The following is a 24,674-nucleotide window of genomic DNA, read 5'->3' as shown; positions in this document are numbered from 1 at the left end:
TTTTGTTTTTTTTTTGTTTTTTCCCCTCCGTCCTCAGCCATGCCGCAAAGTATTAGTATTTGGAATTCAGGCTCTTTTTTTTTTTCCAATAAGTTAATTTTTTTTAAGTAAAAAGCAACAGGATGTTTAAAATATGTTGGAACTTTTGTTCACAAATACTGGGATTTTTTCTTATTCTTTTACGGAATTTCTGTTTACTTAGTTCTTTTATTCTTTAATTTCTCCATTTTCATCCTGTTTCTTTCTCTTGTTTGGGTTTCTCTTAGGTTGCTTTATTCTCTTCTTTTCATGGTCTCCTTTCTCTTCTCCTTATTTGCCTTTCTGACTTTACACTACCTTTTACAGTAATAGTGAAAAATTGAAACTCAGAAATTTCAAACATATAGTAATTATCAGACCCTGAAGCAATTTAGGCTGAAAACAGGCTGTTTCCTTCTTTGACTGGAGAAGCAAGCTGTGCTCCAGCTTATTCCCTACAGCTCTTGGGTAGATAAAATAGAACAAGTTCCTCTAGACTTCTTGTACCACCTTCTCTACTACCAACACAATCACCCAAATTCTTGTAGAAATAGAAAGGACAAACCCTTGGACTCTGAACATACAATAGAAAATACCAGGTTGCAACAACAACTCTCAGACCAGGATTGGTCGGTATGAAACTCTAAGACTACTGGTAGTGCATGATCTCCCTGCATTAACTTCTTTGGCTAGTTTTCCTGAGCTGTAATCTACTACAATGGCATGATAATTGCTTCTCTAGAATTCAGTGGTACACTTCTCACATTACCTTAAATGGTAGTTACTCTAGTCATCAGATGGGGAGTAATTTAGTCACAAGTTTAGGGTAAGAGTTGTATATAAATATTCCCAAAGCATTGACTGCAATTGATATTTTAAATTGACCTTTTTATTCAACTATAAATTCTTATTTATTGAAAATAGGCAGTTTTTGGGGCGGCTGGGTAGCACAGCGAGTAAGAGCACTGGCTCCAGTGTTGGGATGACTTGGGGATCGAATCTGGGCTCAGACATTTAGCACCCACCCAGAAACACCTGGCCGTGTAACCTTGAGCAAGTTACTTAACCCCAGTTGCTTAGGGGTGGCCAGGTGGCTCAGCGAGTAAGAGCACCGGCCCCAGAGTTGGGATGACCTGGGATCAAATCCAGGCTCTGACACTTAGCACCACACCCAGAAATAACTGGCCGTGTAACCTTGAGCAAGTTACTTAACCCCGATTGCTTTAAAAAAAAAAAAAGAAAATAGTTTTTGAGATCAGCCTACAAGTTACTTATGTTCCCTCTCATCTCTCAAGTACCTGGGATTTGGTGAGGGAAAGGAATACTTAATTGTTGGTACTGTGTGTTCAAAAGTAAGCTAGGGCAAGGGATGGGGTATGGGAGAGGTTACGACCAAGACAGTGTAGCAGGAAGCACCACAGCCAGTGAATTTCCCCTCAAAACTCCTCCAGACATGGCTAGAAAATGCACCGGCCTAAAAACAGATGGGGAAATCCAAGAAAAAGTCATAGTCATTTTTCTGGCCCAAGTTGGCATAGAGTGACAAGATAGACAGGTTTGTAGATACTTGAGATGGGGTCTGGTCAGGAGCTGGGCCACAGAGCATTGCAATGCCTCGGGAGAAATAGTACAGAAATAGGGCAGAATGAGGTTCTATACCTGTACCAAGGCACTCTAACAGGAATGGCACAGTGTTATCTACTACCCAGGCCTAGGCCACAAATCTAGGGCAGTCAAGGGGTCCTGGACCCACGGGTGGAGTTCCCCAGTAGGGAGCAGTAGAATGCCCTGACACTGTGTGCTGAAAGAGGTGTGGTTCCTATTATAGGGAGCAGAGAGGGGTCTTAGTTCCCACTTCTAGCTCAGTCTGAAGCCTACAGGGGAATAGTCAGAGAAGGAATCTCAGACTAAAGCAGAGCCTGCAGTTCTGTCATTCCTAATAGTAGAATTTCTCAGCTGGCAGAAACTGATTAAATCCAACAACTATAGATTGTTGTTAGACAATTGATTAGACAGACCCAAATCCAGGTTAGAAATTTGCACAGCTCAGACCAAGCGGGCAGTGAACGTACTTTGCTGTGGATTAGATCATTTTCAGAGCACTGAAAACTTTCAAGTCCTCAAGCTGAACTATCCCTAAGATCCTAGGATAATGTGATTATCAGTACCCCAAGAAAGCAGCAACAGGACTCACCCATACAAAAATACAAAATCAGGAAGTAGGCCAAAAGAATGAGCAAACAAAAAGAATTCCACAATACAAAGCTATTACGGTGACAGAAATGCTCAAGAAATGAGGCCAGAAGAAAATTACTCCAAATTTTCTACAGAGTCTTAAAGGAAAACACAGTATGGGCACACATTCAACTAGAATTCCTAGAAGAGATGAAGCAAGAGTTTTTTTTCAAAGTTAAAACTTTTTCTCAAAATAGGAGTGATGAAGGAAGAAATTAGAAAAGATGTGAAGTTATAATGAGTAATATCCTATTTCATTGCTGAAATTGGAGGAAAAAAGAGAACTATGGAAGAAAGAATTGGAAAGAAAATTAGAAGCTTGACAGAAAAGGTACAAAACCTCACCTAAGCAACAAATTCCCTGAAAATTAGAATGGAACAAATAGAAACCATTGACTCTATGAGACAATAAGAAATATTAAAACAAAACCAAAAGCCTGAAAAATAGAAAAAGAATGTAAGAAATCTCATAGAAATAAAAACTGACCTGGAAAACAGGTTGAGGAGAGATATAAGAATCATTGAACTCCTTGAATGCCATGACAAAAAAAAAAGCCTAGACATCATATTTCAAGGAATCTTAAAACTGCCAAGATCTTGTGCAACCAGAGGTCAAAGTAGAAATAGAAATAATCTGCTAGTCACCTCTTGAAAGAAACCTCAAAATGAGGACTCCTAGGAACATTATAGTCAAAATCCAGAGCTTTAACTTCAAAGAAAAAAAAATTATAAGGAGCCAGAAAAAACAATTAGGTATGAAGGAGCCACAGTCAGGATAACACATGAATTAGCAGCCTCCGCTCTAAAGGATCAGAAAGCTTATATTATGATATTTTATAAGGCAAAAGACATAGACTTATAGCCAAGAATAACTTACCTAGCAAAACTGAATATAATCTTTCATAGAAAAAAATAGTGAACCTTTAATGAAATAGAGCATTCCTGATTAAAAAAAAAAAGCAATCCAAGCATTTTTGATGAAAAGACCAGAGATTCATAGAAACTTTGAATAGAATTTCAAATAAAGGAGTTGAGAAACATTAAAAAGTAAGTACAAATAATCATAAAGAACTAAACCAGGATTAACTGCTTATAATATGGGGAGATGATGCCATGTGTCATGACACCCTCTGAAACTTCTCATCAGGGGTCCTAGAGGGAATCCAGTTAGAAGGTCTGAAAGTAGTTCTTTATGTCTCGTTAATCTTAAAAGAAGAATGAAAAGAAAGGGAAGAGAAATACATTAAGGGAGGAGGGAAAGAAAGAAAGTATCGAACAGAATGTCCAAAAAGATATCTATACAACAAGATGGAGCTGGGAGAAGATGGGAGAGACAAAGAATAAGGATTGATTGGACAAGGTTTCTATAAATTGGATGATGGCTGAACAAATTATGTTATATAATTGTGATGAAATACTGTCTTACTGTAAAAAATGAAGGGTTTGGTTCCAGAGAAACCTAGGGAGGCATATGAAGCAAGGTGAAATGAACAGAATGAGAACAATTCATACCATGACAATAATATGATAAAAATAAGGACTCCAATCAGTATGATGACCAACCATGATTCCAAAGGATGCGTGGTGAAATATGCTGCTCACTTCCTGAGAGGAAGGACTCGGAGTACAGAACAAGACTGTGTTGGACATTGCAATACAAAAATATGTTTTGCTTCACTCTAAATGTTTGTTAAAAGGCAAGAAACAATTCTTGCTCTCAAAGAGGTCACAATCTAATGGTTGAGACAACATGTAAACAATTATGTAAAAACAAGATATTTACAGAGTAAATTGGAGAGAATCTCAGAAGCAAGGCACTAAGATTAAAATGACGAGGAAAGATTTCCTTTAGATGGTGGGCCTTTAACTGAGACTTGAAGGAAGCCAGGGAAGTGATGAGGAAGAGACTCCTAGACATGAGAAGCAGCAATTGGAAAGAGAGTCAGCAGTTGTTTGAGTGTCTACCTGGAGGAACAGCAAAGAAATCAATGCCCTGAGATCACAGAGTACATGGAGGGGGGAATAAAGTGAAAGAAGACTGGAACGGCAGGAATGGACCAGGTTATGAAGTGCTTAAAAAAAAAAACCCAGAGGTTTTATATTTGGTTTTGGAAATAATGAGGAGCCATGGGAGTTTTTGATGGGAGTTAAAATGGTCAAACCTGTTCTTGATTATGATCAGTCTGATAGCTAGATGAAGGCTTGGAGGAAGACTTGAGGCAAAGAGACCAACCAGTAAGATATTGCAAACAAGGTGAGAAAGACCTGAACCAAGGTAATGACAGTATCAGAGGAAAGAAGGGGGCATATATAAGAGATGTTGCAAAGGTAGAATTGATAGCACCTGACAATTGGATAGGGAGTATAAAGAGTAAAGAGTTGAAGGTGATACCTAGGTTGTGAGCCTGGGTGACAGGATGGTGGTACCTTCAACAATAAAAAGTGAAGTTAGAATAGTGGAAGTGTTAGAGGGGAAAGAATGAAAGTTCAGTTTGGACATGTTGAGTTTAAGATGTCTAAGGGAAATCCAATTTGACATATCCAATAATAGTTGGAGGTTTAAAACTGGATGTCAGGAGGGAGGTTAACAGGCTGGACAAGTAGATGTGAGAGTCATGCACAGAAATGATAATTGCATCCATGGAATCTGATCAACAAGGGAAATAGTATAGATGAAGAAGAAAAGATGTGGGCCATCAGAACCTTACAGGTTACTCAGCAGGTATGACCTGGATGGAGATGGAAGAAAGGAGATTGAGAAGGAACACTCAGAAGGAAGAGCAGAAGGGAGCAGTGTCATGAAAACCCTCAGAGAAGAGAACATCAAAGAGAAGAATGTGATCAACAGTGTCAGAAGCTACAAAAAGGTCACAAAGGAAGAGCATTGGGGAAAGGCCAGATTTGGCAATTTAGATCATTTATAACTTTGGAGGGAGCAATTTTGGTTGAATGATGAAGTCAGTTGGAGTTCACTCTACTTACAAAATACAAGTTATTCAATCTAAGTGAAATGGATGAGTATTTACAAAAATATAAATTACCCAGATTAATGGAAGAGGAAATGGAATACTTAAATAACCCCACCTTAGAAAAAGAAGTTGAATAAGCCATCCCTGAGCTCCCTAAAAAAAAAATCCACGGAACCAGATGGTTTCACAAGTGAATTCTACCAAGCATTTAAAGAACAATTTCAGTACTATAAACTATTTGGGAAAATGGGTGAAGAAGGAGTCCTACCAAATTCCTTTTATAACACAAATATGGCACTGATAACTAAACCAGGAAGAAAGAAAACTGCAGACCAATTTCCACAATGAATGTTGATGTAAATTTTGGAATACTAGCAAGATTACAATAATATATTGTGAAGATTATACACTATGACCAGGTGGGATTTATACCAAGAGTGCAGGGCTGGTTCATGATTAGGAAAACTGTCAGCATAATTGACAATATCAGTAACAAAAACAACAAAAATCTTTATATTTCTAACATAGTCCAGCAGAAAGACATAGAAAAACAAATTCTATTTAAAATAACTAGAGGTAATATAAAATATTTGAAAGTCTGCCTGCCAAGACAAACCTAGGAACTATATGAACACAATTACAAAACACTTTTTACACTAATGAAGTCAGATCTAAACAATTAGAAAAATATTAATTGCTAATTAAATTTTATCTAAATTAATTTACTAGGGGCAGCTAGGTGGTGCAGTGAATAAAGCACCAGCCCTGGAGTCAGGAGGACCTGAGTTCAAATCCATTCTCAGCCACTTGACACACTAGCCATGTGACTGTAGGCAAGTCACTTAACCCCAATTGCCCTCCAAAAAGCAAAAAATCAATTAATTAATTAATTGATTGATTTGCTTATTTGGTGCCATACCAGTCAAGCTACCAAAAATTATTTTGTAAGGGGCAGCCAGGTAGCACAGCAAGTAAGAGCACCGGCTCCAGTGTCGGGATGACCTGGGGATCAAATCTGGTCTCAGATACTCAGCACCACACCCAGAAATAACTGGCCGTGTAACCTTGAGCAAGTTACTTAACCCTGATTGCTTAAAAAAAAAATTTACTTTGTAGATCTAATAAAAAGAGTAATTCACTTGGAAAAATGAAAGGTCAAGAATATGAAGGAGATCAATGAAAAAATGTGAAGGAAGGTGGCTTAGCAGTACTAGCTCCCAAATACTACTTCAAACAGTGATCACCAAAACAGTATGGTACTGGCTAAGAAATAGAGTGGTGAACCAGTAAGATAGAGTAGGTACTTAAGACATAGTGGTAGATGACCATATTAATCTAATGTTTGATAAATCCAAAGATCCAAGCTTTTGGAACAAGAACTCCTTATTTAACAAAAACTGCTGGAAAAATGAGAAAGCAGTTTGGCAGAAACTAAATACAGACCCACAATGTGCAATATATACTTAGGAAAAGGTAAAAATGGGTACACGATTTTTACAATAAAGGGTAATATCATAAGCAAATTCGGTCAGCCTGGAATAATTTACCTGTCAGGTCTATGAATAAGGGAAGAAATTATGACCAAATAATAGAAGGCATTACAGGATATAAAATGGACATTTTTTATTACATTAAATTAAAAGGGTTTTGCACAAACAAACCTAATGCAGCCGAGACTAGAAGAAAAGCAGAAAAATAGGAGAGATTTTTGGCAACAAGTTTCTCTGACAAAGGCCTTGTTTCTCAAATACATTGAGAACTAAGTCAAATTTATAAAGAATGCAGATCATTCTCCAATTAAGAAATGGTCAAAGGGTAACCAGGCAGTTTTGAGAAAAAGAAATCAGAGCTATCTATATTCATATGAAAAAATGTTTCAAGTCGTTATTGATTAGAGAAACGCAAATTAAAACAACTCTGAGGTATAACTTCATACCTATCAGATTGTCTAATATGACAGAAAAGGAAAATGACAAATTTTGGATATTGTCAGTATCATTAGCTATTCTGTTTTTTTTTAGAATGTAACTAGAAATAAATGAAATAAATGTCCTAACTTTATTTAACATTTATCAAGCATATATTTTCTAAATTATATATAGAACCCATTTTAAATCATTGTTCTTCTGTTCTGAATTTTGTTTTCTGTAGAGAAATGGTTGATCAGCATACTCCCTAATCAGTTCATTTGTTCCCAGCTTAGTTCATGAAGTCAAGGGTCTGGTAACAAAGACAATGTGATTATTAAGTTCTAAATGAATTGCAGAGACAGTGTCTATACTCTCCTACCTTGAGGTCAGGAAAAAAATTGATGGAATTAGCAGCTGACCGCTGATTGGCAAAGATTGTCCATCTCCTTTGTATCCCTTTAAAGGAAGCAGTGGAGAAAAGAAATAACTGTGAAGAATATGACTTCTGGCAGCAGAGAAGAGAGGCAGCTGTCGAAGGGATTGTTCTTTGTCCTTTCCCTTACATCTGTGCCAAAGTATAGGACTGACATTTTTCAGTAGAAGAGCCACACACAGCAAGGAACCTGACCCATGTAGACACAGGTAGCATTTTAGGCAGGAAACAGCTCTGAGGAATGTGTCAAGAAGGGAGCCAATCCTGATCAGCGAGGAGCCTTGTTGAGCTATCTGTCCAGTAAAGATGCTGCACACAGGAAGAGCAGTATGAGGGCGCCACAAGAAGGGAAAGGACACTGGGGTCCCGAAACATCAGAAATGTGAACTGCCTTGTCTTTACGTATTCCCTGAGTTTGTGAGAGGTCACTGACAGGAGCTCAGTTAACACTTTTGCCATTTGTTCCAAAAATAGGCATCTGGGCTAATGTGAATGCATTAAGGACAGGCAAGTGGTCTTTTCCTACCTCATTATTTTTCTTGGAGCTAACCTTGTTAGCTATTTTGTCATTTCTACTGCAAAAGTCGTTCTCTTTTTAAGAGAAAACACAAGCAAAACGATAATTGAGCAGCTCTGCCTCTTTTTCTTGTTCCATCCCAGACAAAAATCTTTTCCCTTTTTTGGTCCTCCTTTTATTCCCAATTATAGCTGAAAAAACCCCCAGCAAAACCTTTTTGTTGTTGTCTTTAGCTTCCCTTACCAATCTCAGCTCATTCTGGGATTTAGCACTTTTGACAACTTTTTTTTTTTGCTTTTGGAGGGCAGTTGGGGTTAAGTGACTTGCTCAAGGTCACACGGCCAGTTTTTGTGTTAAGTGTCTTGAGGCTGGATTTGAACTCAGATCCTCCTGACTCCAGGGTTGGTGCCCTATTCACTGCACCACCTAGCCACCGCTTCAACTACTATTTTTAAATGACTATATAACACTCAAATTCATCTTCTGTTACCAGGCCTTACTGCCATCTTCTACACATTTCTTTTTAAGATCTCAGTTGGTTTGATGAATTCCCTTTAGAAAGATTCTATTTTTCTTCTCCACATTTATTTCTTCAGGATTTACTTCTATAGAATTTCATTCCTAAGTTTCTCCCACATGTGTGAGCTTTCTTCCTATCTTTTCTCTGAACTTCCAGTCTTATGTGCATGTCAGACTATACCCTTATTTCCTCTCTTCTGTCACAAACTGCAGTTCAGAGTGTTTACTCTCCCGCAGGGTTCTTATCATTTACACACCAGAAAGGATTTCTTACCTGTTGATAGAATCAGATCCAGAATAGGATTTTCTTAGGTGGTTTACGAACACCTTTTAAAGAGTAACATTATCATCACTAAGGCAAGTCAAGAAGTTGTGTGCTCTGCTTTTGGGAAAGAAAAAATTCCATAAGGCATCTGCATAATTGAAATCCCTAATCACTGTTGTATTATGCCTCTGCCCAGATTTGTGAGATTTCCCAAGCCCCTTTTCTCTTTATTCTTGCTATCCAGGTGGTCAGTCGTATACTCTGATGAGTGTATGGAGTGTTCAGGAGAAATAGGACCCCCGGTGTGAGAATTTGCCAAGTCCTTCTCAGGACTGCTCATCCACTTCTGGTATAGATATAGAATAAAATATAGAAAAAAACAGAATTTGATTCACCAAACTCTTACCTATGGCTCCAAGAAGCTGTAGAGTATGCAGCAGCCACTCCCTAGCAACCTGTCTTGGCAGACCAACTAAACCAGATTGAGGGTAACTGACAGGTATCAAACCTGTTGGTGAATTAGGGGGATGTCTATCCCAAGCATGTGAAGACTTTCCACAATAGAATAGATGGATGGGAACAGTTTGTTTCTTTTTTTTGTTTTTTAAGCAATCGGGGTTAAGTAACTTGCTCAAGGTTACATGGCCAGTTATTTCTGGGTGTGGTGCTAAGTATCTGAGCCCGGATTTGATCCAGGTCATCCCGACACTGGAGCCGGTGCTCTTAAGTAACTTGCTCAAGGTTACACAGCCAGGTGTTTCTGGGTGGGTGCTAAGTGTTTGAGCCCGGGATTCGATCTCCAGGTCTTCTCAACACTGGAGCCGGTGCTCTTACTCGCTGTGCTACCTGGCCGCCCCGGAACAGTTTGTTTCAATGGCCATGAAGGCAACTTAAGCTTGGTCAGGCATTAAAGAAGTTATGGTCATCCACTTCATCCTGGGCCATCACCAGTCATCTTGACTTTTGTTCTGCCACTGAACTTCAGTGGAAGAGAGAGAAGCTGACAACTTTGTGCAACTCTGCACCATTTTAATCCAGTTCACATATAAGATGTCGTGTGTGATGTCTGTCATTTGTCCTCTTCAAAAACAATAACAGTATACTCTGATGACAGAAATTATTTCTGCTTCTCCATATGTTGAGTTCACCAAAATACTCTCATCATGCCTCCCCTCCTTCCCAATTCCTTGATTTCCTCATATGATCATGCTTTTTTTAAAAATAATTTTCATTCTGAGCTTTACAAGCACCAACGAATATGTTTTTCATATACAAAGAACAGAAAGTTTATATCAAATTTAAAATGTATATATATAGCAAACTCAGCACATTAGTGTCAAAGCTGCCCTTTTTGTGTCTGAGTGTCCTGTTCTCCCTTTTTTTTTTTAACTCCTTTAGTGCCCTCTTTTTTTTTTTCTTCAAATTTTGGCATTACTATCAATATGGGTCACTCAGTAATCTACAGTGGGTCCCTATATATTACTAGGATCAAATATGGACTTTGATATTCAGAGCTCTTTACAATCTTGCTTCTTTCCTCCCTTTGTAGTCTCAAAACATATTCCTCCATGCACTGTTCAGTTGAGTCATACTGGCCTGTTTGCTATTCCTCATACATAACACTCTGTTCACTGTCTTCATGCCACTGCATCGGTTGTTTCCCATGTCTGAAATAGATAGTACTTCCTTCTTGCATCTGCTTCTTGAAATCTTTTGTTTCCTTCAAGTCTCAATTCAAGCACCATATTCTTCAGGAAGCATTTTCAGGTCCTCCCTGAGCTGCTAGTGACTTTTCCTCTTAGGTATCTTCTTGTATGTATCTATATTTATACATATTTCCCTTATTAGAATATTAACATCTTAAGGATGAGGATTGTTTAACTTTTGACTCAGTATTTCCAACTTTTATCACAACACCTGGTACATATTAGGTCCTTAATAGACACTTGTTGAATGATCAGTTGATTGAAAATCACAGATTTTTCTCTAACTCAATTTAAAAAATGAAGTACTCTTCAGGTGCTATTCAGGTGTATTATAACTATTCAAAAAGCATTTCATTTCTCTGTACTCTTTTAAAAGAAGAGATGAACAAATTCTAGATTTCTGAAAATTGTTTTGTGAATTTTACAAAAAGCTTTTAAGTTATACAATTTATAATATTATAGAAATGCTTTCTTTTTTTTTTTAAGCAATCAGGGTTAAGTAACTTGCTCAAGGTTACACGGCCAGTTATTTCTGGGTGTGGTGCTGAGTATCTGAGCCCAGATTTGATCCAGGTCATCCCGACACTGGGGCTGGTGCTCTTACTCGCTGAGTCACCTGGCCGCCCCTAAGCAATTGGGGTTAAGTAACTTGCTCAAGTTTACACGTCCACGTATTTCTGGGTGGATGCTAAGTGTCTGAGCCCGGATTAGATCCCCCAGGTCATCCTGACACTGGGGCCGGTGCTCTTACTCGCTGTGCTACCTGACTGCCCCAGAAATGCTTTCTTGTAATTATAGGCAAAGTACAATGAGCTAATACCATGAAACAAGAACATTTTTCAGGGGCCTCATTATTGTTGTTGGTCAGTCATTCATTTGTATCTGACTCTTCGTACCCCTGTAGACCATATCACGCCAATATTTCTCATGGGGTCTTCTTAGCAAGGATACTAAAGTGGTTTGCAATTTCCTTCTCAAGTGGATTAAGGCAAACAGCAATTAATTAACTTGCCTAAGGTCACATAGCTGTAAGTCTGAAGTTGGACTTGAATTCAGGTCTTTTTGACTTTAGGCCTAGCCCTCTAATCACTGAATCATCTTGCTATTCCAGCATCATTATTAGCTATTTTACCTTATTAGCATTTAACAGATATCTTGGGCAAATTGTTTTATTTAAACAAAATATCAGGTTTATTGTGCAATTTGGTTACAGTAATTACACTGAGTATGCATTCAACCTTTGATGTACTACCATCTTTCTTTCTGCATTGGATTATGTGTGATATAACGAAAAAGCATTTATTAAGGATATGTTGTGTTCAAGGCACAAGACCTTGAACAAGGCTGGAGATACAAAGATAAGAATAAAAATTCCTACCCACAAGAAACTTACATTCTATCAGGAGAGATAACATGTACATATAGAAGTGTATATAAGATGTGTGTATATTAAATATGAGGTAGTGTTTTTTTGTAGGGGTGATGAGAAGCATTATCTGGGGAATCAGGAAAGGCTGAATGTAGAAGATAGTGCGTTAAGCTAATCTTTGAAGAAAAATAGGGACTCTTTAGATGTAGACTAGAGGCAAAGGAGAAGATAGTACATTCTAGGGGGACGTAGGGGACACAAAACCTGTGCGTGGAATACTGAATCTGAGTTTTTGACATTTACATTCTTGGTTTATGTAACTGATGTTTTCTTCTTCTTCAGTGTTGAGATGTACTTCCCTCAGAATGACTCCTGGATTGGTTTGGCTTCCCTTAATACTCCTCGCTATGAATTTGGAATATGCGTTTTAGATCAGAAAGTATATGTTGTAGGAGGCATTGCAACTCATATGAGGCAAGGCATCAATTTCAGAAAACATGAAAATTCAGTGGAATGCTGGGATCCTGATACAAATACCTGGACATCTCTTGAGAGAATGAATGAGAGCCGAAGTACTCTGGGAGTGGTTGTACTAGCAGGAGAACTCTATGCCTTGGGTGGTTATGATGGGCAATCTTATTTACAGTCTGTAGAGAAATATATTCCCAAAGTTAAAGAATGGCAACCTGTAGCACCAATGTCTAAAACTAGAAGTTGCTTTGCTGCTGCTGTGTTGGATGGAATGATATATGCCCTTGGTGGCTATGGCCCTGCTCATATGAACAGGTATTTATTTCACATATTCATGTATTGTTTTTGAATGAATAAAAAGGCATTTATTAAACATTCACTTTGTACCAAGTACTATGCTAAACACGAAAGAAGACAGTCCCTATACTCATACTTTAATTAAGGGAAATAAAATATATATACAGAGAGAGAGAGAAAAGGGTTCAGCAGTGGGAAAGATGGCAAGGCCCAGGAATTCTTAGGATATATGAGGTGTCCGCCTTGCAGGGTGGGGGGAGTATGAAGGGGGTGTAGCAGTAAAATTTAAGTGGATTCACTTTTTAAATTTAGGTACCTGAAAAATGGACATAATCTAGAAATCTGTAGTTTCAGATTATGGATTGTAAAGGGATATATATGTTTGATTTCTTTTCAGATTAATAAAGTAATAGAAAAACTAATTCACAGTAAACTTACATTTTAATTTATTATGTATGCTATGTGTCTTAATCTTTTGGAACTATTGCATCCAAACTGAAATATAAAAATAAAACAATACTTGTTCTATAAGAACTTATGGGTATATTTATCAGAAGAGACCATATAGTGAATAAAAATGCAAATGAATAGTTTGTCATTTATAATGAAGTCATCCAGATTCCTAAATATTACGTGGAAATGTATTCACTGTATAGATTACATTTATGTTCACTGTCAGCACTGTATTTGTTTTTACTTCTGAAATGCATGAAAAAGGAGTGATCTGTTTGATGAAACTGAATTTGAAGGAGTGTCTGCAATTCGAACATTTTCAAAATCACCCCACTGGAGTGGGATTTTTTTTAGATTTAATCTCTACCCCTTCTTGTTTATCTAATGTGCATTGTAATGGCAGACAGTCTGTTTGGTCACTAAATATGCAACACCGTATTTAGAAAAACTGTTGCTTAGGAATTTGCCATAGTGTGTATTATGAATTAGGAAAAGAACTCCTAAAGAATGCAGTTTTCCATTGCATTTGACCATATTCTTGTGGGTTTTGACCTGTGGTTTTTTTTTTTATACATATTCTGCCATCTAGTCTAATAATGAACTTTAGGGTGATTTCTAGAAGCTCCCTAATTCTTAGTCAGGACCAGAAATACAATAACAAAGTCCTTGACTGACAGGGCATCCTTTTCTGATCCAGACCATCCCAAAGATTTTTCTTTAGGGAAGATTCCAGGAAGGTCTGGATTGCATTGACATTTATATACAACAACTTGCACATTTCAATATTAACCTAGATTTAACTCTCATGCTTAAGGATCATCCGAATTTTAAAGATTATCATAATTCTAGAGGGACTTTTTTTAGCATCCGTAGCCTCAAGTGTGTATCCCTCAGCTCTGACTTAGACTTCTATGGTGATTCCAAGCTCACCAAAGTCATCCTGAACTTTAATATTTAGAAATCAGGGCAGTGAATAATTATAATTATTGAATTTGGGGCAAACAACATATCAGTGTGGTGCAACAATATGCCCTTTTTCACTCCTTTACGAGAATTCTGTTGTGGTGTGTGCCTTTTGAATAGAGATAGCCCATCGCTACTAGATCAGTTGCCATTCTGCTGTCTTAATGGCAGAAGTCTAAAGTTCATTCAGCATATTAATTTGTCTTTAATTTTTGCCTAATCTTTTGAATATGTAGTTGATTTCAGTGTACAACCCATTTTCTTCATTTTACTTGTTTATTCTTCTGAAATCTAGACTTGTAATATGCTTTTGCATGGTATGAATAGTATAAAGGGTATGGAAACTAATGCTCTCTTTTTTCTAAATGTCTGCAGTGTGGAACGTTATGATCCAAGTAAAGACTCTTGGGAAATGGTTGCATCCATGGCAGATAAAAGGATTAACTTTGGTGTCGGTGTTATGCTAGGCTTCCTTTTTGTAGTGGGTGGACATAATGGTGTTTCCCATTTATCAAGTATTGAAAGATATGACCCCCATCAAAATCAGTGGACTTTGTGTAGACCAATGAAGGAACCCAGGACAGGTAATAACCAGTATTACTCACTCAACACATACATTGTACATTGCTATGGAAACTTTTCTTTTGATATCTACCCAGGTTACAAGCATATAATTTTACACGAACACACACACGTGCACACACAATAGACTGTGGGATGATGGTACATTGGAAAGAGCTGCCTGGAGTTGGAATCAGAAAACCACTGTATGACCTTGAGCAATAGTTTACCTCTTTAGGTCTTCTTTTTTACTAAACTCAGGAAAATGAAGTAATTGAACTAAAAATCTTTTAGGTTCCTTCTATATCTAACATAGTTATCCTTTTCAGACAGTTAAATCATACTCATACGTTTTTAAGTATTGCTTCTCATTTGGTTCTGGTGCAGGAAAGATGAACTTGGAGGTTATTTGGAAGAACAAAATTAGCTTCTGTGCCCAAATAAAATTGCCTCTGTATCTTAGGGTAAACATTTAAATTGTCAATGTAATTTATTTTTAGCAATGTAAAAATAGTAAATTATTAAATGAAAGTATATTGTTTGAAGTCCAATCACAAGTAGTTTTTATAGCATTAATTTTGGGGGAAGCCATAGTTTAAAAGAATAAATGAAGATAATAAAATTTTATCATATGCAAATATACATACATATACATATACATATATATATATATGTAATCATCAAAGTGTTAAAAACTATTTTAGGAAATAACCTTTTTTTATAAACTGAAAAATAAGAGTTGTTTTATATATTATACTTTATTTTTACTTGTTTCTCACCTACTTTTTACAGGAGTTGGTGCTGCAGTAATTGATAACTATCTTTATGTGGTTGGTGGTCACTCAGGGTCATCCTATTTGAACACTGTACAGAAATATGACCCTATTGAAAACACATGGCTGGATTCCGCTGGTATGATGTACTGTCGGTGTAATTTTGGATTAACTGCACTTTGAGAAGTATGAACTCACGGACACAATGTGATGGTGAATCTTGCACTGCATGACGAGATGCCCCAAAAAGTTTTCCAGGACCCAGAAGCTGCATACTTTTCTCTTTTTACTTGGAGTGGCATGAAGACTTATTTAAAATTGTATTGGGTATTTTAAATTGATAAGTAGCTTTGATTACTCTTAATTACATATGAACGGGAGAAGGAAGCTCTCTTGCCAATTCAGTGGAACACTTTTTCCTGAGACTGACTTGGTACATGGTAATTTGCCATACATTTATAGGCATACATGTGAGGAGAGCTTATAGTTTTCATTTTTTTCTTCTCTATTCCTCCATGCAGTTTCCTGGAATAGTATAGAAGGTGCTTGAGTATTTGTAAGAATGCACTATTTGTTAATAATTGTTAGATATGTCTTCATGATAGATTGGAACCCAGTGCTTCATTTTTTTGTTAAAACAAAGTAACTCAAGGGCTGCCTTTTTTTGGTAACTTAAGGTTTGTAAATAACAATTACCATAGTAGATTGACTATACTTCCTGCTTGTGTGTAGGGCTGGGGTTAATTGGTGAATATCCATTGATATATTTACAAGGCAAATACCTTTAACTATCATGTTATTTTGGGGCCATTTAAAAAAATTTAGCAATTAATTTTGACACCATTTTTATGTGGACTAGATTAATGCTAGATTAATTTTTGTTAACAAACAAGGCTATGTTGTTTTTTTCACTTCAAGAGGAGCATGTATTGGGAGTTAGTCATATGATTTGTTTCATGTTTCTTTTTAACAGCTCAGCAGATTTCACAGATTGTTTCAGTGTAAGTATTTGAAAGAGGTGTGAGTACTCCAGCCCAAGTAGATTTTTTTCATATATTTGTAATAATTTTATTTTTAAAGAATGTATATTTGTTTTTCCCAAGTGTTGAGATATAAAAATGGTGCTAACTGTAGGTTCTATGACAAGGCTATTACCAGTGTTCTTAAGGTAATTCAGTATGTGTAACGCATGACATTAAAATAGTATATATTTTTTTTTGGCTTGACTCATTTTTGCCCATGTGAAATGTCAGTAACAATACTAATGTATGCAACATTTTACTTTAAAAAACCTAAACAGCTTAGTTTTATGTTCTATTTTTTATAGTTCAACCATTTTTTCTTGTGATAATCCTTGCCCTTGAAAAATGGAAATAAATTCTAGCAAGTAAACAGCAACAGACAATTATATATTACAGCATACATATCCTATTAAAACTGAATATTTAGCATTATTGAGAAAAACTGGAATTCTGATATGTTTACTTCTGTAAATTTGATTTTACTTTGGCTATTCTTAAAATCAGCATTGTTTGCTATAGCCAGATGAAAACTTAATTGACATAAGCAACTGGATTTACTATAGTTGTTTTTTTTAATATTTGTTAGTCTTAAGCAAGGAATCACATTTAACTTGCATTTATTATGATGTTGGTACTTAACATTACCAAGTTTAGTACTATAGTCACTTTAACTCCTTTCTCCTTGTCAAATTAATTTCTTCATCTTCTCATTCCTCTTTTTGTTATTCTTGAAGTCAGTGTATATTTTTACCTCAAAAACTCATCACATACTGCATTGTTAAGTGCCATAATGTTCTAAACAATTGTTAAGCCATCTGTAATTATATCACATATAGATGAAATTTTAGTGTGTGTATATAATACGTTGCATTCTTTGAAAAACTACTTGCAACTAGGCAATTTGCAGTTTTTCTTGTTCTTCCATAAACTTCCAGATGTGGATCTGAATATATATCATAAAACATCGCATCATGTTTCACAGTTATTTGCACAAACTACAAAATCTTGCAACTGATTTTCCCTCGGCTAACTTAGAATACAGCAGGAGCTACAAATAATAAAATTGACAGGCTAGATATTTTCTGTGTTGCTTATTTGAATGACCAAATGATAGATAGCAATAATACTACTTGATCATTAATTTTATTGTCTGATCATTGAAGAAGAGTGCACCAATTGTGTTAGGCACAAATTTTATTTAATAAAAAGCAATTTAAAATAGTTTCCTTTTGATTTAAAGTTCACTTTATTTTCTGTTTTGTTTTCTTCTAGTCCAATGATTAAATATACCTTGTTAGAAAGAACTTGGTTTTTTAAATGACTAATTCATTTTTCTTAGTTTTATTAGAAGATAGGGGTATTCACAGGAGATTGTGCCATGTAGACCAATCTTTATAATCAACTTTATTATTTAATAGTTTTATTTATGTGCTACCCTAGCTCCCAAAAGAATTAACTGATTGAACAGATCAAATGAAAGATATTTGTTAGCATCTTTTGAAAATATAATTAGGAATTATCCTTGGAATGTATCTTCTACATTGACTCAAAATGGGGAAATAACCCACCAATCTGTTCAAGTTGCCAAAAGAATACAAGCATTTTATGTGTCCTGGGCATGCATCTATGGATACTGCAGACATTCCCACAAATTCTAAATTGTCCATGTAGTTAATGAGCATCCAAATTGCTGATCTGGTCTGACAAGCTGAAAATATGTAAGATGTAATCTATTACTTAAGATACTTGTGGTAAATTGTACCTAAAATATCCGTCTAATAAAGGCTGAATTTAATGTATTTATTCCTTCAAACCTTATTTTTCTTATTGTAGAGATAGTGAGTATGCAATTTACCTAAACTTATTTGGGCAGAAACAATAAAGATTAAAGTTTTTATTCTTTTTAATTAAATGTTAAGCTAAAAATGAGAAGAAAAAAGTAGGAAAGGATTTATCCATTTTGAAAACCAGTTTGGAAATCAGTGATAATAAGGTAGTCAAGTTGGATATAAATTGTTTCCATCAATACCAAACAAATTATGTTTTATAGACCAGGCCTGGAAGTCACTATTCAATGTCTTTTGGATATGGTGATAGAATTCAAGTGATTTTTGATATATCAGAGTGGATTGATGCATAGCAAAATTTCAGTTTGTCCTTGTTTATAGTTCTTTTAAAGTTAAGTAATTTGTTATATAATATGAATGCTAGGAAATGGCATGAAATGTGAAAAAAGTTAAGTAAGTGTGATTCTAGGACCTTTTTTACTCCAGCATCTTAAAATGATTATTCAATTATCCTAATTGCCAGATGGATAGAGTATACCAACATAAGCAAATCTTTAATGCATATTCCAAATGTTATAAGTATGAAAAAGTCATAGTTAACAAAAAATATGGATGTATTAGCATCCAAAATTGGAATTGGATCATTTAATTCTAAAAGAAAAAATTAAAGTACAATAATTAACACAATAAAAAAAATTTAACAGAGTTGTTAAAGGTTGTGGCTATAGCCTTGACTATATGGTTAGGGAAGAGATAACATGTGTGTACAGTATGTTTATTTTCTGTTTTGGTTTTGAAATGCTGTTCTCTAGTTCACCCAAGTGCACATTTTTAGGAAAACCAGATAAGTTCAATAAACTTGCTGTGATTTCTGTTAATTTGTATTCTGTCTGAAAGTTAAACATCAAATAAGATGTCGATGTTGAATTAGCATCCAGTTCTAATTCTTAATTCCCATTTTTTTTATTTGTAAAAGCACTTTAAGTAAGTATGGTTATTTTGTGGCTGACAACGCATTGAATTTTTACTTAAAACATATTGATTCATTATTAACATACAGGATCCTTGTAATAAGTGAGAGATTCAATAGGTTTACAGATTTTCTGACTGGTATGATTTTAGAAGCAAACGAAAATCCAGTTTACATCTCTACATAGAGAAAAATCATGTTAAACATGTCTTTTTTATTACATGTAACATTTAACTATAGGTAATTTATTGTACCTTTTGTCAGGTTAACATTTGTAAGCTCCATTCATTGTTTAAAACACTAAGCAAAAAGTTCCAAGTTTGCCTTAAATTTCTAGTAAAGTTAAATTAAAGAACTGGATGATAATGCCTATATTTTTGCCTTACAAGTTGTGCTGTATTTTAACCCAAGATGACTTTAATTTTTACAGGATTCTGAAACTTTGTAGATGTAGGGTAACATACTCTAAATTATAAGGAGATTGATGTGGCTGTGGATCAGATTATGTAGATGTATTTGTTACATATTTCACCTCTGTATGTATCTTTCTAGCAACAGGGTTTTATTTTGTTTTGGTTTACATAATAAAGTGGCATTTAATTTACTTTCTATTATTAAAGGACTGGTGACCATTCTTTTGGTTTTGGTTCACTGTTCTTAAAGTACTTTGTGTGTACTGTTGTCTTAATGATATGTAATAATTACTGTTGTATTTCATTTAATGCAAAACATTTAAAATAAATCCAAAAAGCACGTTTATATCTTTTATTTGTAAGTGGTGAATGAACAATCTTTATACTGCTTATTTTGTGCATAATATGCAGTCAGTGTATGTTGTAGTGGAAATATGTTGCAGTAGAAATTTCTGGGGAGGAAATCTGAAAGCTTGGTTTTCAGTAACAGTTCTATCATTAATGTGCTGTGGTAGTAAGGCCTTTATCCCCTGGGATTTGATTTAATCTTTTATAAAAATAAAAGGATTGAGTAGGTGATTTTAAGGCCCCTCCCACCCCTCGAATTGTTTGAATCTAGATTTGTAGATTATATGGGTCTTTTTAAAGAGGTTCTCTTGTGGTATACTGGAAAGCTCACTGGGCTTGGACCTGGGGTCAGATATTGTCAGTACTCCATGCTGCTTCTTAAATGGGAGTGTCACTTTGGCCTCTTTGAGTTTGTTTCCTTATCTACAAAATGGAGTTGGACCAGATACCTTCAGTGATCCCTAACTCTCTAATTCTATGACCCTACAAAATGAAGTTCTGATACATAGATATTCAAATTATCTAATAGTCATTGTCATTCAACTTAGAGAATATTTTTGAAGGCCTCCCTAACAGTATGGGGGCTATAAAGTCTTAAGATGGTGTCTGCCATCAAGAAGCTTATAGTCCAGCTGAGGAGATAAAGGTAGACATTAAGCTATAATTAATAATATAAAACAGTTGAAAAGTGCTCCTGTGAGTAGTATAGACAAAGTTCTGGGGAGGGAGAGATCATTTCCAACTTAGGTGGGCTGAGGAAAGCTTATTAGAAGAGGTTTCAGCTGTACTTTGATTTTAATTTCCTATTGCTTTAGTAACGGGTAGGGTTTAGCCAAATAGGAAGGAATTCAGGTTAGAGTGAATAAAGAAGTGGGCAAAATGCAGGTGTTCAGGATAAAGATGTTGTCATTTTGTCATTGACAGTGAGTCTTGGGCCCCTTCTTTTTTAATCCTGCTCTGGTTTTTATTCTGTTTGTCACCATTGGAATCTCCTGTCTTACGTATTACCCCACCTCCCTTGACTTTACAGCAAGGCAAGTTTTCAGTTGAGGATGAGGGATAGGCAGTACAGGATTATCAACATTATATTACTTTGAGCTCTGTGCTTTCAGCACCTGGGATTTTGCTAGTAAGGATTTCTAGAACACCTAGTTTATGGGCATTAGAGAAATAATGGAAGTTTAGCTGCTTGAGTTTCCTTGTTCTGTGAATTCAGGGTATTCCTGGAAGCCTTGGAACAGTTTCTTGCTCTATCAGATTGTACTCATCACTCAAGTTGCCCCCAGAAATGCTAACCAGATAGAAAAATGGAAAGAGCATTGGCTCTGGAGTTGCAGGACCTGGGTTCAAATCTCACTTGGTAATACCTGTTAGGCTTTCAGCAAGTCATTTAACTTCCCTGACCCTCAGTTTCCTCGTCTATAAAGTGAAGGGGTTGTACAAGATGGCCTTTGAGATCCATTATAGATCTATGCATCTTTCTTCCTGTTCCTCTCATTCTTTTGTTCTGTGAATTGGGCTATTTCTGAGTGAAGAGGAGATAGAGCCAAGATGATGGAGTAGGAAAGAATAGAGCAAGCTCTTCTTATCCTCCCTTTCCTTCCACCCTCAAACCCTCTCCCCCACCCAAAGAGACCCTCCAAACATCTAGGAAGTGCATCAGATTGAATCCTGATCAGGAAATCCTAGGAGGAAAAATTGCAGTCATTTTCCCAGCCCAGGCTGGCATAGTGAAACAGAGTGGTCTGTGGCCATGGGGATGGGATCTAGCCAGGAGTATACTGCATAGAGCATTCCAGGTCAGAATTGACTGTGCCCAGGGAAGAGGAGGCCCAGATCCAATATGGGGGTCTAAACTTGTACAGAATGCAAGAACAGGTACCAACTTATAGCTCTGTCACTCGCTACCCATTTATGATTCATAGATCCAGAGTGGAATGAGGAAGGATTTTGTGCTTAGGAGTGGCATGTCCAGAATGAGGAGCAGTCTCTTGTGGAAAGTGCAGATGCAAACAACAGCTGTGTACCCACAGACCCCAGGAGTGAAGCTGTGTCTCAGTTCTAGCTTCTGGCCGAGGCTGAAGTCTGCAGAAGAATAATCAGGGAAGGAATCCCAGACCAAAGCAGAACCTGCAGTACTACTATCCTTGAACCAGCAGATCTTCCTAGATGGCAGATAGTGACTAAGTCCAGCAGCATTCTGTTGTTGCTCAAACCCTAACCCAGGTCAGGAATTCGCACAGCTCGGACCTGAGGCCATGAAATGTTTTGCCCTGCATCAGATCACTTTAGGAGCACTAAAAGCTTGCAAGTCCTCAAGCTGAGCTGTCCCTGAAATCCTGGAATAATACAACACTCAAGAAATCAGCAGCAGGACCATCCCAGACATTGCTTCCAGAAGTATCCAGGGTCTGACCCTAACATAAAGTCTGAAGGGGAAAAATAGAATCCTGACAACAACAAAAGCTCTTATGGGGGCAGAGACTCATGACAAGCCCAGAACAGAATGACTCAAAATCATCTACAAGCACAACCGGAGCATAAATTCAACTAGAATTCCTGAAAGAGATGAATCAAGAGTTAAAGAGTAAAAGAAAAAAAGGGCTTTTATAAACGGCATGAGAATGGTACAGGGGAAAGTGGGAAGAGAAATGAGAAATGGGAAGGGGAATTAACAATTTGGCATAAAGATGCAAAACCTTTCCCAAGCAACAAACTGCAAAATTAGAATGGAACAAATAAAAGTTTTTAGCTACACGACACAGGAAGAAATATTAAAATCAAAAGACTGAAAATGTAAAGAATCATAACAGTAACAACTGACCTGGAAAAGTAATCAAGGAGAGAAAATGTAAGAATCATTGAACTACCTGAAATGAAAGTCATGATCAAAAAAAGAGCTTAGACATCATCTTTCAAGAAATCTTATAACTGCTTAGATCTCTTAAAACCAGAGGACAAAAATAGAAAGAATCCACTAGTCAACTCCTGAAAGAAACTCTTGGGAAGAATACTAGTCAAGGGGCGGCCAGGTAGCACAGCAAGTAAGAGCACCGGCTCCAGTGTTGAGAAGACCTGGAGATCGAATCCCGGGCTCAGACCCTTAGCACCCACCCAGAAACACCTGGCCGTGTAACCTTGAGCAAGTTACTTAACCCCAATTGCTTAGGGGCGGCCAGGTGGCTCAGCGAGTAAGAGCACTGGCTCCAGTGTTGGGACGACCTGGAGATCAAATCCCGGGCTTGGACACTCAGCACCACACCCAGAAATAACTGGCCTTGTAACCTTGAGCAAGTTACTTAACCCCGATTGCTTAATTAAAAAAAAAAAAAAGAATAATAGTCAAAATCCAGAGCTTCCACATCAAAGGAAAAAATGTTGCAATCGATAAACCTTTATTAAATGCCTACTTGGTGCCAGGTACTGTGCTAAGTGCTGGAAATACAAAAAGAGCCCAAAGATAGCGTCTGCCTTCAGGGAGCTTAAAATCTAATGGAGGAGCCAACATACACAATCAGAATTCAATTACCAAGGAACCACAGGCAATATCACACATGATTTTTCAGCTACTGCAGTAAAGGAGCAGAGAGCTAAGAATATTAGATTCCAAAAAGCAAATGGCATATAGACTTAAAACCAAGAATAATTCACCAGCAAAACTGAGTATTATGCTTCAGGGGGAGAAGATCATTTTGAAATGAGATAATTAATGAAAAGGGGCTTCCAGTCATTCTTCATGAAATGATTAGTCTCAACGTAGAATCTTTGAAGTGCAAACAGGAAGTCAATTGAAACATAAAAGGTAAACAGAATAAGGACTTACAAGGGACTAAACAAGTAAAAATTGTTTATATTCTAATATGGAAAGATATATGTGTCTCCTCTGAATCCCATTATCAGGGGTCATAGAGAGAATTTAGAAGGCTTGGGAGTGCTTCTGTTATGTCTTGATGGTCTTAAAAAATAGAAAAGGATAGGAAGTGGAATATACTATGGCAGGAAAGAGAAAGATTTATGAAAATTTTTCTTGGGGCAGCTAGGAGGCGCAGTGGGTAAGAGTGCCAGCCACGGAGTCGGGAGGACCCAGGATTGGTTCCGGCCTCAGATACTTAACACCCACACAAAATAACTGGCCGTGTAACCTTGGGCAAGTTGCTTAACCCCAATTGCTTAGGGGCAGCCAGATGACTCAGTGAGTAAGAGCACTGGCCCCAGTGTGATGACCTGAGGATCAAATCCGGGCTCTGATACTTAGCACCACACCCAGAAATAACTGGCCGTGTAACCTTGAGCAAGTTACTTAACCCCAATTGCTTTAAAAAAAAAATTTCTCATAAGCAGAGTGTGCAAGTAGTTGTCTACAAAGGATAAGGAAGAGATAGGGAGAGTGGGTGACCTTACTCTCATTGGAACAAGTGAAAGGTGGGAAAAGTGCCCACACAGAGTTGGGTACAGAAATACATTAAACTCAACAGAGAAATAAGGAAAAGCAAACAAGGGAGAATTAGAAGGAAAGTTGTTCCTGTTTGTCCTTCATTTTTGATGACCAGTGACTTCAAAGGTGACATCTTGACTTATGCATGAACTGAATTTAAATGAGGCAGAGTTGCACAAAGTTCAGCCTTACTTTGTCTTTCCAAGTCATCAAAGTTCAGTGACAGGACAAAAGTCAAGG

At 36.8% G+C, this 24,674-nt stretch overlaps 1 protein-coding gene across 1 annotated transcript in view; it reads left to right on the top strand.

Moving 5' to 3' along the window:
• The window catches only part of KLHL28 (kelch like family member 28), a 25,524-nt gene extending 5,518 nt beyond the window's left edge, over window positions 1–20,006 (top strand). The window contains exons 3-5 of the mRNA XM_069091766.1: window positions 12,284–12,727; window positions 14,501–14,709; window positions 15,479–20,006. Of these exons, the coding sequence (XP_068947867.1) occupies window positions 12,284–12,727; window positions 14,501–14,709; window positions 15,479–15,642 (817 nt within the window). The 3' untranslated portion in view covers window positions 15,643–20,006. The remainder of the gene's footprint in view (window positions 1–12,283; window positions 12,728–14,500; window positions 14,710–15,478) is intronic.
• Window positions 20,007–24,674: the final 4,668 nt, after the last annotated feature.

This window comes from Petaurus breviceps, unplaced genomic scaffold, assembly GCF_028583685.1.
Source record: "Petaurus breviceps papuanus isolate PSGF00001 unplaced genomic scaffold, PetGlider_PUasm1.0 189, whole genome shotgun sequence".
NCBI classification, from domain to species: domain Eukaryota; kingdom Metazoa; phylum Chordata; class Mammalia; order Diprotodontia; family Petauridae; genus Petaurus; species Petaurus breviceps.
Note: the sequence above shows the minus strand (reverse complement) of the source record. Positions and strands in the feature narration are given on the sequence as shown.